Raw genomic sequence first — 19,463 nt, 5'->3', positions numbered from 1 at the left:
AAATATGAGGTAGAAAAAAAAGATAGAGACATTAGGTTGAAAAGGGTCAACTTTATACTTTATGTAGAAGTTGGTAGCCAGGATATAGTGGAAATAGCAGAGGGTTGCCAGCATCTCTGCAGGCATCTCTCAGCAGGAGGTCTCTGGGGTCAACATTCATTAGGGCGAATGAAAAAGAGAGGAGAGGAAGGAAAATGATGGCGAGAAAAAGAGACATTCCTGAGAATATCATTGGAATCCTAGGCTGCAGCATGACAGCATGCATGTACGCATTTACATGAGAGAGTGGACCACATACAGGACTCATCAGTTGGATTGTCTTCCTCTTCTCAGAGGCTAAGACCTCAAATCCCAAACATGGAGGGATTTGTATGTCTTTGTATGAGTGAAAACATTTGGTTTGGATGTCGCCCTAAGGCTTTCAATACACTTATTGTTGCGGTTTGACTACGATGAAAGGAGTCTGCAGTTTGACTCAGGCCCCTGCATCCAGCAAAAAACCATGTCCACATTTCCACATAAACACCAGTACTCAGAAGGGTAACACATGTGCTTCAGTTAAGCCTTTTTCATAATGAAAATATGGAACAGAAATGTTTTGTAATGTTAGATTTAAGTTAAAATGTTATTTCTTGGTAAATATATTGAGTAATGTAGTAAATGTTCCCATATATTAATTATTTAGATGTCTTGTTTTGATGTAATTACCAAGTGAAATGTTAAAGAGAGACACAACAAAAGCTAAAATGTCCATGGTTTTTCAACGACACAAAAAACCATTGTTAATCATCATTACACCTTTAATATTTTTCAATTTTACTATAGGACCACCACAGACTTCAGTCAGTTTATTACAATACATGATTTTCAATCTTTTGAAGCTGAGAAATTTTGTTTTTATTATTATCTCAATGATTCAGCAAATTGTACAAAGACTTTTTTGCTGGTATTTTGGTAATCCTCTGCCATTTTGAACCTTTTGTCAGGGTTGGTTGAGGACCCAAATGCAGAGATGAGGGAGGCAGAGATGAGTTCTTGCAGGTCTAATGAAATCAAAAAGGCAACAGAAACAAAATCCAAGAATCAAAATACAGGAAACCAAACACCATTTGTCTGGAGAGATCACACCTGGGGAGCCAAGTAACAACAAGCAATCAGGAACTGCAGAGGTGGTGTATATATGGGGATCAGAACAAATCTAATAAGCTGATATGGAGCAGGTGTGGATAGAACTAGAAGGGAGCTAGGGGAAAGGAGACTGGCACAAGGGGTAAATGAGAGTAAGTCAAAAAATGCAAAACAGCTTAAATATAACACAAAATGGAAAATAAACTAAAGATCAACAAACAGAGTGACTTAGATGATATAACTGAAACTGAAGTCCAAAAGGGGAGAACAACAACACCTTTAAAGACTGTGATTCCTGTTTTTCTTTACAGTAGAGCATAAAGTAAGTGTGGTTAGCTAAACATTGGGGAAAAACCTCCAAAAAAGTAATTTCTGTTTTGACTTTAATTGGACCTTTCTAGCACATTTATGACAAGATCTTACCTATTTATGAAAACTGCTATTGCTGGGAGTAGGTGTTTACAACCTAATGATAGAGATTTCATTAAAATGTTTAGTATGACATTAAGATGATAGACACAGTGTTTGTGGCATTATTTTTTAAATTAAACTGAATATGTGGCAACAGAATTTAGTTTTTTATACACTGAATATTCTTTGAAAGAAAGCTATTATATGTCAATCTGCACATCCTATGAGCACATAAAGAAAGGTCTTTAAAGCTTCCCACCTTCAAATGAATCCTAGGATATTCTTTAAACTGTGACTGAAGGAATGTTAAACACTGTATGGTCTGCGTAAACCACTCTTGTTTGTATAGTGCTCCCTGTGCAATAGTTAAACAGGCTTTCTGGTGGTGTTTGTTGGATGTGAAAGCAAAAAAATCGGGTTCCCTCTTTCCTGTTTCAACCTTTTCAACTCAAAAACCTTTCAAACATAATAGTGGGATATTTAGAGGGATGGGATCCAAATGGGATTTGGAATAATGGCTGCAGTAAATCTCTGAGCTATTTAGAGACTCATAGATGTCCTCTGAAATCGCTCGTTCAGACTCTACTTTTAGTGCCTGTCATTTTGACCAACACATTATAGCCTTGTTTCTTGTCGATTTTTTCTTTTTAGTTAAATTAAAATTGTTTAATCCATATACAGAAAACAAGGGAATTTGAGAAACAAAATTTTACTTAAGTCTGTTTTTTGTGCCTCTGTTTCTCTCATGCTTTATGGTACAGCTGTTTCTCTCCATGTGCTTTTCTATATATAAACGTGTGTGTTCATGCTAGGGCAGTGTCTATACCTGTCTAATTATCAGTCTTTGATAAGTAGGGGGAATTCCAGTCTCGCCAATGTAATCCTCAGGAAAAGCCTTCCGCTCCTCTCCTCATGATCATCCTTCTTCTCCTTACCTTTCTTAAATTGCTGTAAGCTGTTAAAACGCTTCCTTTGTCATTTATGGTTAAAAAACAAAAAAAGCTTCAGCCTAAAAAATTCTACCTTAATCCTACCTGCATAAAAGAAACCATGGTTTTAAGTTCACTGTTTGTTGAAGTCACAGTTTGATCTCTTCCAGTTCTGTCTGTACCTTTAAGCTCATTTCCAGTCTGGCCCAGTGTTGTCAGAGTTTCCATTATCAAACCGACACATATAACCAGGCCTAAACACACTGTTTATGGTCCTATCTTTAAGGTAGGTCCATAGGATAATAGTTTGGTTCGGTTAGGGCGGGGCTTTTAGTTGATTGTTAGACAAAAAAAACCCTCAAACTTAACCGCTGTTTAGCTGAAGTTGGCCACATAGAAAGATGCCATGGAGCAACAGTAAATAAATACAGGCAACTGGATGTCCTTCATTGTTGTTGTTTGTACCATTACATGGTCTTTGCACTGATATGATGCTAGGCTGAGGATTTGGTTTAACTCTTGCATGTCCATGAGGAAAATAAAACTCCAGTGGAAATGGTTAGGGTTTAGGGTTAGCGCTACTTAGTGGAAAGGTGTTGTTAGGGTTGAGGTGATGGTGTGTTCCATGCCTTTAAATCAATCAGTTAAAGTTTTTCCTGTTGCTCAGTTCCAAAGAAACTTGAGTCTTTATTGAGTTCACAGTTTGACGTGTATCTCTGTGTTCAACTCATGGCTCGAATTTATAATTTAAAAAGCCAAGACCACAGTTTGGTCCAGTTTATTGTGTCTAGGTTATGGTTGTGTTCCTACTTGTGGACGTTGTGTCAACAGTTCAAGTCCTACCTCTGCTTTTAGTTCACTGTTTTCAAGAAACAGTGTTGCATTCACTGTTCAGTTGACAATGATTAAGCCATAAATTCAGTGTCTCAAAAAAAAAACTGATCATCTTCTGCATTATCCAGTACCAGGTCCTATGGGAGAAGCTGAGACGTAGCAAGTCCAGCCAAGAGACATAGTCCTTCTTGGGAGTTCTTTCAGTATCTTGTATGATTATTATATCACTCTTGGTGTATTTAGGTGTGATGGCCTTAAAAAAGTGCCTTAAAATGAGATTATATGATGTTATGATTTGCCATATGACCAACACTCCCTCCCCAAAACAATCACTGTATCACTAGAAGGGAGAAACTTTGCCCAGTGCTGTTTAAAAAGACTCTTGAATATCTTCATTGATGGTCGTTTTTGCATTGTTGGTAATTTCAATATTCTCCAAGGTTTGCTTAATTTTTTAATTCAGGTCTCCTTAAGAAATGATCCAAAAGAGTACATGATAGACTGCGGACAGACCCCCTGCAGTCATGACTGTTTTCTGTTTACACCAATATACCAGATGACATAAAAATCATCTGTGTGCGTCGCAATTATACAGCGAGATATTTGACATAATGAGTGGAGAATTTGGTAACTCAACTTTGTCTAAATATGTTTAGATGTGGAGTTAAAAAAGCGCTACATTGCAATAAGTTCCCTTGTTTGAGGGCCGGATCCCTATAAATTGCTAGCTTCTTTTCACCAATTCAAGCCTGCCATTGGTTGGACATCCCCAACTTCACCTACCACAACCACCAGTATTGCTTTCCAGGAAAAGCACCGAAGGCTTATAAAACCTTAGAGGCCTGCAGCTATTTTGTGTCATCCTGGCAGGAGGGCGAGTAAAGCCTGGTGGCCCACCAGGCTTATAATACGCAGGGGAAAACCCTTCATGCTTCTCCACTTGTTTTTGAATAGCATCAGAGGCAATTTCCACATATGTCTAAGTGAAAAAAAATCTCTACAAAAGTAGTTTGAGTATAACAACTAACCATTTAAGAAGTGTTTGCTGCAAATTCTGCTAGTTGTAGTTGATTGCCAGCTCTGTCTTTTCACAGCAGCCACTCATCTCTCTCTGGCCTCTTTGTGCCTTTAGGAAAGAAATAAAAAAGAGGCGCTGTCCTTTCTTCCCTGTTGGTTCATTCACTCATAGGTGTGTTTCAGAAGCACGACATCATGACGATTCTACCTTACCACCATCATACTGAGTACTGAACGCTTAGCTTAGCTCTGTGGCACTTTCCCTCTGACCAGAATGGATCATTCTTATTTATTGGATGCAATCCATATGATGTCCCTGCAAACATTTTTCAACTTACGGCCTACCAGATTTTTCCTTTTACGACTGATACATGTATCTCATACCCAGCCTGTCCTCATACACAAGAGACAGTCTGAAGGCTTTTCAAAGCAAAGATGGTATACATATTTAATCACCTGGCGGGGTTATTGACCCAAAAATATTGGCATCCAAAAAACAAGAAGATATATGTATGTAAAGCAAAGGTAAGCCGTATTATACTGATCTTTTTCCTTACTTCATGTAAACAGTTAAACACAACTATAATGTCTGTGGGAAAATCTTCAGATCTGAATAAAATGCACTTCTTTCACAAGATGTCTAAACACTTCTTTTAAAATTTACCTGATAGGAAATGGACTCTGCACAGACTTTCAGTCAGACCCTCTGATCGCTGACAGCCAGCTCTGACCATGTTCATTCTGTTTTGATAAACAGTGAAAATAACTATTTGAGTCCCCTATTTTATAGCCATATTCACAGTGTATTCTCATTATTAGTTCGTATAAAATCGTACGAAAAGTTATGCACCGTAATTTCGTACGTTTTAGAAATTTTTTTCGTCGCATTTCGTCGTATTTTTACGTCTTGCCTCGAGACAAGATATCCTTGCGCATGCGCATCTTACACACCATTAAATAACATAGAATTTAACATACAATTAGCCCTAACCCTGACCCTAACCCTAACCCTAAGATACAAAACAGCAAGCAACGTAGTTAGAGACCTGAAGAAGTGATTATTGCACTGTTTTTCCCAGTTTTACGTCCGTCCGCGGATCTGCTTTTTTCGTTTGTCTTGCTGCGTATGCGCACTGATCTGTATTTTCGAGGAAAAACGTCCAAAAAGTACGAAATACTGTGCATAACTTTTCGTACGATTTCATACGAACTGATAATGAGAATATGTTGACACTCAAGAACACCACATACGGATGACATCTTTGACCAGAGCAGGTACTCAATATGGCCGTAGCCAAATTTGAATGTCTGTGATGTCAGCAGCAAATCTATATGCTGAGCATGAGATTACTGTGGTTATGTTGATTTTTCCAAAGTAATATGGAGAAAAACTGCAGTACGTGTTGGTCATGTTCTCTGTACTTGCGGTATGTGTTGCTGTCCAAGGTGGAGGAGTCGTAGATGTCACATGATTGCCAGACCTCAATTGTACGGCCTCTATAGTTGACAATTTGGTACAAATATATATATATATATATATATATATATATATATATATATATATATATATATATATATATATATATATATATATATATATATATATATATTTGTACCAAATTGATCTTATATTTCAAGAATAAGATTATAAGTAATTTTTACGGTGATCCTGGATTGGAATTTTATATTTCTAGATCTCATGCCATTAAATTGCATTGAAGCTTATTCTGGGTTATATACAACTATTTCTAAAGGAAAAGATGTCCCTGTTAAAAAGCTTTATTCACCACTGTACCTATTAGAAACTCAAAGGCTTCATAAAGAAATTATTTTGACCCCCCTGGATGCAGATATGCAGGCAATATGTCGCCGGTAAATAATTTGCTTTCTAACACATTTCCTGAAAACCCTCTACATGCATGGCCTTTGAAATGTTGAAGGGGATTGAACTATATTTCTATATTTTTACATTCAAGTCAGGAGGCTCTTTTGAAGAAGGAAAAAAAGTCTGGGAACCTCTTTCCTACAGTATGCAGATTTTTCTCCCCTTAGGACTGTCAGGTCAACTTGCTTAAAATACTGTGATGGAGGTGGGAAGACATCAGAGAAAGCAGTTAAAGGAGAGATTTAGTGGAGCAAATATCTGCAGCTCACTGACCTTTCAAAGTGGATTATATGCTAAGAGCTAAGAGGATGGAGACATGGAGCAGGAACCAGGGAGAGCTTGAGGGAACATGTTTAACATTTAAACTGCTTTTTATCTACATTGTGTCAAATAACTTATGTAAAATCTCAGGTTTTGTATTAAGAACTTAACAACGAACCCACATAAATGTGATCATGGTGGTAATCTTGATAAAACAGATTTTGCTTTTGTGTTTCATACGTAGATAAACATCTTTATAATTTCTGAAAATATTCAACACATGCATGACCTACGCTATATAAGTTTTTTGCAACATGAGGACTTAATCCTTGTAGAACTGTGATTAACCACTGGGGATTATGTAAGCTGCTGAAAAGGGTCAAATTCCTAACTCCATGTCCATTGTTTCATCTTCTCAATCCAGAAGACTTTGTGACTTAAAGCTACCAACACATTTAAACAAGCTAGATTATGTGGCTAAATAAAAAAACACAAAAAAAGCTATGTTGATGAAAGAAATCCATAAATCTGGATTGATTTATTACTTTAGTTCAAGCATATAACGTGCATGTATTTAAAATTTTAATAGTGAAGCCATTTTTTATGTTTGTTGAGGTCTGTAGATCAGAGCTGCTTGATTTGATTTGTCTAAAATTGAGAAATAATTTCAGTAGTTGTTGACAAATATTAAAAAGTAAGAAAAATAAACAATCAGAACATGGCAGCTGAAAACTTTGCAAGCACACGCCATTAAAGATCAATTATCAGAGCTAATTAAAGTCTACAGGTTGGGTTTTAGTTTAGGGAGTGATTATATGGTTATTTGGTGTAAATAGAAGTTATTCCTGTTTTTTGGTGTAAAATATCAGAGCAAGCTGCTTTATTTATGTTTTTTGGGTACTTGAAACTTTTTTTTAAATCTCTGTAATATATGAAATATGTGTATTAGCAGACTCTTGTAAAACCTATCTCTGACATTGTCATGGATTTAGCTTTATAGGTGGAGTATTTGCTTCCAGTTTTAACGTTAAAGGTGCATTTAAGTGTGAAAAACAACTTGGCTCAGACGTAAGATCAAGTAAACCGCAGTCCATCTAGGTTTGATTGAAGCAATCTTCTTGGCTTTAGAGGATTTACACGGAAATCTCTTCATGGAGAATTGCTAAACATAAGAGAAAAAACTTGTCAAGCCTTTTTGCTTTAAGTGGTAGTAAAGAAAAAAGGGGATGAGAGTAAAATCGACAAAGGTGAAGAGGTGAAAATAGGGAGAAGTGCCAGCCTAGGCGTGGGAGAGCAGACAGCATTGAGTTGAAGCAGACCAGATACTAATGTGGAGATCCACGGCTTGTAAAAACTCTGCTTCAGAGATAGCTTCCACACACACAGACACACACACACATACGTTTGACATCGACAGAAACCTCGACAGTAACATGTTCAAATCTACGATAAGCATCAAACCGTCAACCTTGACTGCCCATGAGCAGCAGACAAGGAAAGATAAGCTGTGAAATCCAGGAGACAGATGGATAATCTCCTCTGTGAAAGATGATTGGCTATCATTGTGTGCATAGCACCTGGTTCGGAACATAACATGCAAATGCATGCGGTTCTATAAAAACTACATCTGGCCCCTTATAGAAGTCATCTGTCTGTCATTCTGTTTTTTTTTTACCAATATAAATGTTTTTGATCACCACAAGTAACATTTATATATATATAAAAAAATATATATTTTCAAGTTTTATAGCAGAAAAAATCTGTATATCCAAAGCAGTCTTAGACTTAGACAACTTTTATTGTCAGTGAATTAACATTTCCTTTCCATAAAGTGCAGCAGTGATCAAATGTAAACAGTTTGGGAGAAAAAACATTTTGCAATCAGATCCAATCATTAAAATAAATCATGATTTTCTGTTCTTCACTAGACAAATCTAGACAAATCCCTGAATATTGTATGCTGAAAGATAAAGGAAGTGTCTTAATAGGACCCTCTTGGGTAGTCAAAGTAGGCTACAATAGCTATAAAAACATATATGTCATACCAGTGGACTGTTGTTGGTAGCAGACACACTGAGTTAACCTTCCTTCATGGCTCTGGATGTGACTTCAGGTCCCCTCTGGTCATAATCCCAACAACCTTCACTGTAAAAGTTTGCATCAGTAAAATATATTTAATGTCAATTTAAAAAAGGGAAGGCTATTGCTATTGCTGTTAATATCTGTCACACCAACTTTAATCTTCTCTAAATCTGTCCTTTTGCTGGTTTGGCTCCCCAAAAATTGTTTACAAACAATAAGTTTATCAAATTTTAAAGAATGAAAAGAAAATTGCTATTTAAGGGAAGCAAAACATTTGATCAACAGATACTGAAGCTTTGTGAAAAAGTTTCAGTTTATTCAGAATACATAAAATAAAGCAACAAACTTCAAGATCTAAACTCAGATAATTTATGCAATAATTTATGTTTTAAATATAAAAAAATGTATTTATAAAACCATTTTAGATTTACAAAACCAATTTTCCTTATGTTTACTCAGTTTTGTGCTAATTCTTATTATGGATAAAACCAAATCCTGGTCAAAGAAGGATCATTTCACTTGCTGCTAAAATTAAAAATAGATATTGTTGCTTTTATATAGATTAGAAAATTCCCAGTATTTTTAAACGTACATCTGTTTACAGCTGTAACATAATATCACACTGACAATTTTAGGTCTGAGAAATAAAGATGTTTTGATTTGTGTGGATTCAGTCATGTTTTTGTGTATTCTGACACATGTTTTTAATTATTGTCAAACTGGAACACCTGAGTCATATTCAGGTTAATAGCAGAATAGACATTTTTCAGCGTCTGGGTTCATTATTACATGCAGTCCATTATTCTAAAGGCATTAGAAGAGAAGTAGGCCCACAGAATCACAGATCCTCCACTATGCTTAACACTTAACATGTGGTACTTTTTCACATATTCAAACTTTGTTTTTTAAACCCACATGGTATTCAGGTTCCGGAATAGCTCAATTTGAATCTAATCTCACTTAGTGTCAAAGTTCCAGTAAAAATCATTGTGGAGTTTAGTACTGATACAGAAAAGCCTGACTTTCGCAAATAATAACATGTAGAAATATTTTCTTATAGTTTCTCCAAGATGCCACTTTAACACTGAGGTTTGAAGAGTCCTTTTTTTACTTTCGCCATTTGCCCTGAGCTGATAACCTTTGGTCGTCAGCCATTTTTGTTTTTCATAGTTTAAGTTTTGGTTTGAACGTTTTATTAATTGCTATGAAATTAGATTCGAGTATATTTTCTTGCTGTAGTTTACTCATAAAAGGCTAATTTCATGTTCTCTTGTTATACCTACTTTGCAGAGCTGCTGTGAGATATGGGTTGTTTCTGTCAAGCCATTTTTATTCTTCAGGGAAACTCCTGATAATATGAGCCAATTAAAAACTGTGATAGAAATCTAAAGTAAACTCTCATGTAAATGTACTTTAACCCCATAAAGCCTGCCCTGTACCATGAAATAGCTGTCAGAAATGTTACATTTTTAAAACTAGTTTTCATTGAACGTTCTGAAAAAGAAAAATAGTTTTTATATACCGTATATCTATTAAAATTTTTTTATATATTTCCAAATTTTAATTTGTATGTCTGGTATAAAACAAGATTTTCAAGAAAATAAGTATCACACTGATGATGATGATGATGATGATGATGATGATGATGATGATGATGATGATGATGATGTAGAGGTCCTCAAAAACTATGTATCAAATATAATGAGCTCTGCATTACAGTGTTAAATTAACTTTTCACAGTATATTTTGCACTAACACTATGAGCTAAATTCAACACCAACCCTTGTGCATTTGGTCCCACTCCTAACTTGTGTTAAATTAACACTAATTAACACAAATCTAGTGTATATCTTACTCCAGCTGTTGTTGTAACAACTCTAAAAGAGTCATTTTGACACTGCATATTTAACACTGTGGGATTTACTACGTACTTAAATAAAAATTCCTTTATGAAGATTTTTTTTTTATCTGTGTCCACATTTGGATTTATGGTTTTCAAATTTCTTTCTCTATGGGAGATTATGCCACTCCAGTAAAAAAAACAAAATAAATATATATATATATATATATATATATTTATTTTCAGACTCATTACACATATTTATAGGAAGTGACAGTAGGGGTAAAGGTCGCCTCCGTTTCACTCACAAACATAAATGCCTGACAAACTTATTTAGTAGGAGGAGGCTTTAACATTGCAGCCACATAATAGTAATATGGCCCAAGGATTTAATATTATATCTATTGCTGTAAAATGTAGTAATGAAATACATAGTTAGTCTGAAGGATCTATAATAATAACAGAACAATTTTCACTGTTGCAGAAATATATTTGGGTAGCTGTATGATTTTACCTATTAATGGGGTTTTTCAATCATAACAACGTGTTTTTCTTTATTTTATACCTTTCTGCAACATATAAAGACCTCAGACAGTTCTACTCTGGCTCCTTCTATGCTTTGTTATTTGGATGCGCAGCAAAATATGCAGTCGGACACACTTGGCTCTCCCTGCCAATGCAAACCTTGGACACAGACGTGGGTATAGTGCAGGCTCTGTACACAAGAATGCAAACTCGTCTCTCCTCCCATTCTCTCTTCTGTGCACCCATTGCCTCTTCTTCGTCTTGTTCACATCCTGGCTGCCCGGCATGCGTGCAGCTCATCTGGCTCTGTGTCAACAGAGCATGGGAAAGTTAATCAGCAGCTTGGCAACTCCCTGTCACCTCCCTAAACTTTCTCAGCTTTCCCTTCAAACATACTAAAGTACAGTGTTCTTTCTTGGAGAAAACAGATGAAGTTAAATTAAATTTTTTGTTTTGTTTTGTTTCTTTTTTTCCCCTTTGTTTTTGTTTTAATTTCTGCTGAGATAAGCATTAATTTTCTACCCAGCATCAAACTGGTACTCCTCTGTGGGAAGAAAAGCCACCTGCAGATTACAACATTTGTGATGATAGAGTGCCCTCTAGTGGCATGAAAGGAGCAGCAATATAAATTATTAAAATTCAGACATATTACTCATCTCCTTAGCATCCACATCACTCCATTTCTCTTTTTATAAGGACTTAATCTGAAGTTCCCTTATAATAAACTCTGCTTTCTTTTCTTTTGTAGGCTTGCCATGGATGTGGGGGTTCCAAGTGTGACTGCAGTGGAGTAAAAGGAGAGAAGGTAAAACAAGGCAAAAACATGATGCATATAGTCAATGTTCTGAAACTAACAGTTGAAAATTAATAAATATTAACACTCTTTGAAATTGTTTACATTGTCTTCCTGATTTGGGGATTTTTAATTAAAAACTCAAATGTTTTTGTTCCTTATTTTGAATAAGGAAAATTGAAAAACATGACATATCTATCTATCTATCTATCTATCTATCTATCTATCTATCTATCTATCTATCTATCTATCTATCTATCTATCTATCTATAGATATATATATATATATATATATATATATATATATATATATATATATATATATATATATATATATATATATATATATATATATATATATATATATATATATATATATATATATATATATATATATATATATATATATATATATATATATATATATACTCACACTGGATGGGGGAGAGGTGGATTTACAAACCCTAAGTCATGCCTCATTCCCTTTACATGTTGATTTATATCAGCAGGGTATTTCCAGTCCTTAATTTGTCTTCAACAGTAGTTTCCAAAATTTTCAGTTCACACAAGATAAATTCGACAGCTAAGTAACACCACTTTTGAAAAAAAAATTTATCTTTAGAGGCTTTGTAATGACAGATCTGTCACATAAAAATAAAAACCCTATTTTCCTTTGGCCAAATCTGAGAAAAATAAAAAAAATATATATAACAAAGCTTGAGTATTAAAATAGATGGACTGAATATGGGTGAATATACACAGAAAATCATTCAAAATTTTAGGTAGCATCAATATCAATATCTGTCTTTAAGTATTTGGTGCTTATCTTGAGTAATTTTCTGGCATAAGATGGGGAACACCCTGGAAAGGTCATAAGTCCAACACAGGGGAACACATGGAATGATAATTTACTTCAATCTGCACTACAGTCCCATTTTTGGACTTTAGGAGGAAGTCAGAGTACCCACAATGCACAGGGAGAATGTGCAAATGCCACGCCAAAGCTCCCTAAGTCAGGATTCAAACCTATGACCTTGCTGCATGTCAACAGTGCTTCAAACTGCACCACCGTGCAGCCCTCTGCCAATAACAGTTTGGGTTTTTTCTTCAATGTTGAAATATGAATCACTATAGGTCAGCTTTCTGAAGCGATAAGGAATTATTTGTATTTGGAGCAAAGGTAATGTTACTCTGTGTCTTTCTGATAGAAAGCTAAGGCTGTGATTTGCAGGTTTACTAGTTAAAAAAACCCAATCAAAATTATTCCGGAGTATATTTTAAGCTTTCTGTTAGTATCACTAACTCATGTATGTTCAATATAAGATCTGTGGGACTTTCTCTTATTTGTTGAAATAGTCTCTCCATTATTTTGTTCTTTCATTTTTGTGCTCTTAGCAGGGTGTAAAAGAACATTCAGTTGCAAATGGCTTCTTTACAGAATAACCAAAACTTTAGAATGTATACACAGGCACTGAGCAAAATTAACTGAATATTTCTGTTATGACAATAAAATACTCTTTAAAAACAGCAACAAGCTCTACATTGAAAAGAGAATTTTGGGTATGAGGGGTTCAATGATCAGAAGAAAATGTTGGATTTGTGAGTATTTCAGATATTTGGGTAAAAAAAATGGCCAAAGTGTAGATCAAAGATCAAAGATTTTAGAAAAGACCAAGGACTGCTAACACCATTTAAAAAGGTTACAACTAGGGCTGCAACTGCTCTTGTTTTTCTGATTAATCTACTAATAATCAGATAGCCAAAGGTTCCTTAAAGAAGATTTTTTTTTTTTACAAAATAAAACCAGATGAAAGTAAAACCTTTTCACTTCAGGAGTTCTGGATAGAGCACATTGACAAATGAAATAGCTTTTTTTATATTAAATGCAAAATGTTTATTTAATTTTTTTTTTATTTTGACTTTATTACTGCTATAAGTGGGCTGCTCTGTCAGCTAAAGGCATATTTCACAGTCTCTATACACCAAAACAATGATTAATCAATTAGTAAATAAGTTAACGATTATTTCAATAATCGATTAATCACGATTAATCCGATAATTTCTTTTTAGCCCTAGTTACAAGTAAGTCTGTCTCCTTGAAAGGAACAAATATAAAGCATAAAAATATAAAACCTTATTTTACATTATTTATACCATATTTATATACTATAATATTTAATATGTAATTTCATATTTGAATTATTTTATTCTTATCTATTATAATTTTAATGTATAATTTTATATGATATTTATATACTTTATTTTATTATTTTACTTTATTTTTTTTATAAATAAAGATTCTATACAGTCTGATGACTTTGGTCTTGAAACGCTTTGATTTATTTTGTCTCTGTTTACTGGCAATAAAATAAACCCTCATAGGAACCTGACTAAAACCTTCTGGGAAACAATCTCTGGACAGATGGTAAATAAAATCACCCAGCCTACCAGCGGCCATCTTTAAAAGTAAAAACTTCTAAAAATTTGATCAACTTTAGAAAACCAATTGATCTCTTCAGAAAAGTTTGGATCTTTAAAACTTTTACAGCATATAAAGTAATCAGCTATCACTCCATGACAAGTAGAGCCTAGTTCTATCAGACTGAGATACTCAGAATAAATCAGCAGGAAAAGCTTGATTTTTTATAAGGGAAAATAAATAATAATGTTTTCAAGATATATGTTTATAAAAGTTTTGAATTGATTGTGTCTGTGGTGGCTTTCAGGGGGAGAGAGGTTTCCCAGGTCTTACTGGACAGCCGGGGGTCCCAGGGTTTCCTGGACCTGAGGGTCCAATTGGACCTAGAGGAGAGAAGGTAAGTTTGGTTACAAGGTTTACATAATCAACACATCCTTGGTAAAGATTTTGAAAAAAAATGTGTTTTTCTTAATCAGATTTCTTAATCTTATCCCCTATTTCACTGTTATTTAGCTTTAAACCTAAGGCTTGGTCATGAACTCTTATATTGTATTTGCAACCCAAGGAGATTCATACAAATGTTTCCATTATTAATAAGTCTCTTTGTTTCTTTTGATTTTCTGCTTTTTAGGGAAGTGATGGACCTCAGGGACTATCTGGTCCAAAAGGAATAAGAGTATGTATGATATTTCATCTTAATATATAGTGTAAACATTTTGTTTGAAGTGTCTCCATCTTTATTACACAAAGGAAAAAATCAAGTTCCTATTGTTTCAGTGGTTTGTTTTTATTGAAGTTAAAAATGTCGCAATGTATTTGGAATAACATATAATTTCAATTCAATTCAGTTTATTTCTATAGAACCCATTCACAACAAATTTCATCAAGGGCAAACTATTTAATCAGATCACACAGACAGATTAGTTTAAGTTTTCTATCTAAAGAAAACCAGCTGATTGCATTAAGTCATTGACTTTGTAGTATTCGCTCTTCCTGGATGAGTATGTGGTGATATTCATTTTTATCTTCTGTCTCACCTCAATCTGTAGGAGAAATTTCTTAAATGTGCAGTCACTCATTAGGTGATCTTTGTTTTATAGTAATACCCCATTACAGGCACTAGATGTCCCAATTTTGCCTTATTTCAAACTAGGTTTTTTTGTTTTGTTTGTTTTTTTCAATACAGTCTTTAAAATGATTTTATTTTTGATCTCTTACAGGGACCACCTGGTTTACCTGGATTTCCAGGAACGCCAGGACTTCCAGTAGGTTTAAAATGATCTGAATTCACACATTTAGGTATATGTAGCCCAATGATCTGACTCAGCTGTTTATTTCTATATATGTATATTTTATTTTAGGGTTTGCCAGGACAGGACGGTCCACCGGGCCAAAGAGGGGTGCCAGGTTGTAATGGGACAAAGGTACCCAATCCTATGCAATTCAAAGTGTAACAAAATACTGTTTTAGTATTGTGAAATGCTTTCCTCATTGCTTTTTATAATTATCTTCAAGGAAGCCTAATTCTTTTCCTTTTTCCAGGGTGAACCTGGTTTTCCAGGATCTTCGGGAATACCTGGAGTACAAGGAATTCCAGTGAGTTCTTTGTTAAAATGACTAACACTTGATTAGTAGACATTAATAAACTGAACTCATAAAACTATACCCTACACAGCAAGCCTGATGGAAAGCAGTGATTATGAGATAACTTAGAAATATAGATGCAGGTTGTCAGGCTGTTAACATGTGAAAGTTAAAAAGGAATAAGACTATCAGGTATGTGTGGAGTTTGATAGATAACCTAACTACAGAGCTGAAGAGGCAGTGGTGATTTCTTGCAGATTTAACAAAGAAGTAGATAGTACAGAAGCAATAGTTCAGAAACGACCGACAAGGAACTCAGGAATAAAAAAACTAGGAGACCCTCCGGAACACAAACATAGGGAATGAAGAGAATCCAGCAAACAGTAACTGCAAAAGAAGATCTTATGTTTTAAACAGAACAATTAATGTAATAATCAACAGCTTGGGAGTAGGTGTGAACAGAGGGATCTAGAGGGCAGCTATGGGAAAGGAAATTGGCACAAGAGGGAAGCAGAGAGTAACTCAGAAATACAACAGTGCTCAAATATAACTAGAAAATAATTGAGAAGACACTTAATGGATATGAAACTGTCTTAGAAAACACAGAAAGGTATAAAATCAAGGTGTAACTGAAAACACAAAGTAAGACTTGGAACAGAACCAAAACTCCTAATCAGGAGATCATGAGAAAAGGATGCTATACTGGGTATTCAAAACCTTTTGTTTTATTTACCTAATATTTGTTCACGTGACATGTTTTACCAAATTGATCTACTTGTTACCTTTGTTTTAGAATGTAATAGATGTATAAATTAAAGCTCTAACTTGGGTTGTATTTGTATCTGCACCAATACAATACTCTACATTTGCATTGAACAGAAAAGCATCCTTGTACAGATCATAGTTTCAGAGTAAATAAGTAGGGTATTAAAGTTCATCATTATGGAAACATGCTCTCACATGACACATTCAGGTTCATTAAATTAATCGGTTATTTTCAAATGCATATCATTGATTCAATCAGAATCTTACTTGTCTCTTTTTCTGTTTTTCTGCAAAGGGTCCACCTGGTCTCCCAGGACAAAAGGTAGGTGTGATAAAACCATGTTGTTGGATTTGCTTCTCAGAATCAAGTCTGTTTTTTGACAGCATTGTGTTGTTTATGAGACATTGTTTTACTGTGCAAATTTTATTTTACACAGTCTGAATTCTCCAGCATTGTTTTATATTCCATTCTGCCATATTTTTTATGTTAATTGTTTTTTTTCTGTTTTTTTCAGTAGATGGAATCTGTCCCTTAGGTTCAGTGAAAGGAACTCTTATCTTGAATTTGTATGATTCAACATATCAACATTTTAGAGAATATTACTCCTCCCCCTGTGTGGGAAAACTTTAGCAGTTGGCCATTTTCCTTTTTCAACATCACTGGATTGACCATATCTTTATAGGCCTTACTTTGAGCCATGGTATAAAGGTTCTTCACTACCTATAACCAGTCTTGGGAATGTTACTTTAGAAAAGTAACTAGCTATAGTTACTAATTACTTCTCCAAAAAAGTAGCTGAGTAAGTAACTAAGTTACTGCTCAATGAAATAACTTTTTACTAGCTAAAGCAACTATTCTGTTACTTTTCATGTTTTATAATGGAAATTTAAAATTCAAATAGAGGTTAAATTATGGAATATAAGGTGTTTGTTATTAAATCATAAATTGATAAACATCTGAAAACATTAAAACTATTTTTTTGGTGTGTATGGTTTTACAACGAACTTTATATTTTTGCACATTGATTTCAATTGGCTATAATAATGGTATAAACCAGAAAAATAATGCTTTTCATGCAATTTAATAAAACAAAAAACCACTTTGCAATAGAATTAAATAGGGGTTATACTATACCAAAAAAGAGCCCTAGCAGGAAGGTATGAGGATAGGATTTTTGCATGAAAAACTTAAATCATGCAAGTGTCACAATTATGAGCATAGGATCCAGTATTCAAGTAAACAGATCAAAACAGGAACAGGCAGGCTTCAGAGGTCCAGGAGTCCAAAGACAATTCAGGCATAAGGTTTAGATGAGAACAGCAGGTTCTGTGATTGAGAGGCAGAACAGTTCAGGATTGGGTAATCAGAAACACCAAGGTACTCTAAAAAACACTGGATAGAGAGAACAAGAATAATCTGGTTCTGTTAACTGGATGCAAGCAGCTTAAATAGAGGCAGCAGCAGGTGGATCAGATGAGCAGTTATGATAAACCAGGCAGAGTTAGACAGGTGAATAGAATGAGTAGTTAAGGTCTATCTTTTGTGCTCAGGCGTGCTAAACTGTAAACCTTAATCATACACCTTAAATAAAGAATAATACATCTGTTTAAAGCACAGTAATGACTAACAGTTCACTGACTTTTAAAAACTAATTAGTTACAGTGCCTGTCATGGTTACTGTAACAAGTTACCAACTAACAAGTTAGTTCCACCCAACCTATAACTGACCTGCATTCTGGGCACCATTTAATAGAGTTGGGACTATGAGCCAGGCCAACATCTGATCTCATAAATGAACAAATTATAGGAAAGAAAATCCCCCAGACGTTCTTATAAATCTCATGAAAAGCATCCTTAGAAGAGTTTGAGCTCTTATAGCTGCAAAGGGTAGCTCAACTTCACATTAAACCACTCAACCTCATATGTCTGCATAAAAACAAGTGACCCAGTAGTTTTAAATATATTTTGTCCATGCAGTTTTAAACTCCTTTACTGATTAATATTGGTCTGTCTTTTAATTGTATTCCTCTTCTCTCTTAGGGAGACCCCGGTGATGTAATTTCCACAAATCTTTTTGGAGAAAAAGGAGCAGTGGGACTACCTGGATTGCCGGGAGCTCCGGTAAAACACCATTCTTGACTTCAATGTTGTGTTTTACCAATAAGCTAAGAAACCACTGAGCTCAACCCAAATAATAGTAGTAAATTAGATCATTTAGATACATTTAAATCTAACACAGATGGCTTTTCTGCACAGCTTATGTTTATAGTTATAGTTTATGTGTTTGGTGCATTGGCTGGCTGGTGCAGTCAACCTTTATTGGTTCCACACAGGCAAGGGTTGGCATGCTGAAGTGTTGGCTAAACCCCATCTGAAAAGATCTGCTGGACTTATAAGAACATTAAAAATGACTTAATAAAAAACCTTATGTGCTTGAGGTCGGTTATGCTCCCACCTTCCCCAGCCATCATGTTGATGTATGCCAACTATCTGGGACCTTAAGTCTTCATCTAATTCAACACACATCCCTTCTATGACCAATTGATGCTTATCTTTTCCCTTGACTTTGTGGAGCTTTAATTTCAGAAAGCTTCCTAGTCCAAATGTCCTACCTTCAATAAGGAGGGATATTGTCAGTATGTAATTTCTTAGTAAAAAACAATATATATGTTTGTCTCTTTTCACAGGGTCCACCTGGATTACAAGGTTTTCAAGGCCCAATTGGCCCTCCGGGACCCGCAGGCTATCCTGTAAAAGATGGTTACAACTATGCCAAATGTTATATTAAAAACTCTTGACTTTATTAACTAAACCTGAAATGTCTCCCATGGTCTTCTAGGGTTCCCCTGGTCCACCAGGTCCGCCTGGACCTAAGGTGATCTAAAGTTTTTTTTTGGAAATTTATAAAAGAAGGAAAATATTATCAATGCACCTTGCTTTAGTCTGTTGTAAATATTGTTATTGATACTCGTTTTCAAGTCTAAGTTGG

At 34.8% G+C, this 19,463-nt stretch overlaps 1 protein-coding gene across 4 annotated transcripts in view; it reads left to right on the top strand.

Annotated features, from left to right (window-relative positions):
- The window catches only part of col4a5 (collagen, type IV, alpha 5 (Alport syndrome)), a 91,608-nt gene that overhangs the window by 22,060 nt on the left and 50,085 nt on the right, over window positions 1–19,463 (top strand). For all 4 annotated transcript variants that reach the window (XM_038305237.1, XM_038305238.1, XM_038305235.1 and 1 more), the window contains exons 2-11: window positions 11,661–11,717; window positions 14,432–14,521; window positions 14,756–14,800; window positions 15,345–15,389; window positions 15,486–15,548; window positions 15,667–15,720; window positions 16,769–16,795; window positions 18,515–18,595; window positions 19,162–19,224; window positions 19,314–19,349. In XM_038305237.1, coding sequence (XP_038161165.1) covers window positions 11,661–11,717; window positions 14,432–14,521; window positions 14,756–14,800; window positions 15,345–15,389; window positions 15,486–15,548; window positions 15,667–15,720; window positions 16,769–16,795; window positions 18,515–18,595; window positions 19,162–19,224; window positions 19,314–19,349 — 561 coding nt within the window. The remainder of the gene's footprint in view (window positions 1–11,660; window positions 11,718–14,431; window positions 14,522–14,755; window positions 14,801–15,344; window positions 15,390–15,485; window positions 15,549–15,666; window positions 15,721–16,768; window positions 16,796–18,514; window positions 18,596–19,161; window positions 19,225–19,313; window positions 19,350–19,463) is intronic.

Source organism: Cyprinodon tularosa, unplaced genomic scaffold (assembly GCF_016077235.1).
Source record: "Cyprinodon tularosa strain WSP-4 unplaced genomic scaffold, ASM1607723v1 ctg553, whole genome shotgun sequence".
NCBI classification, from domain to species: Eukaryota; Metazoa; Chordata; class Actinopteri; order Cyprinodontiformes; family Cyprinodontidae; genus Cyprinodon; species Cyprinodon tularosa.
The sequence above is the reverse complement of the archived record's forward strand: the minus strand, read 5'-3'. Positions and strand labels throughout refer to the sequence as shown.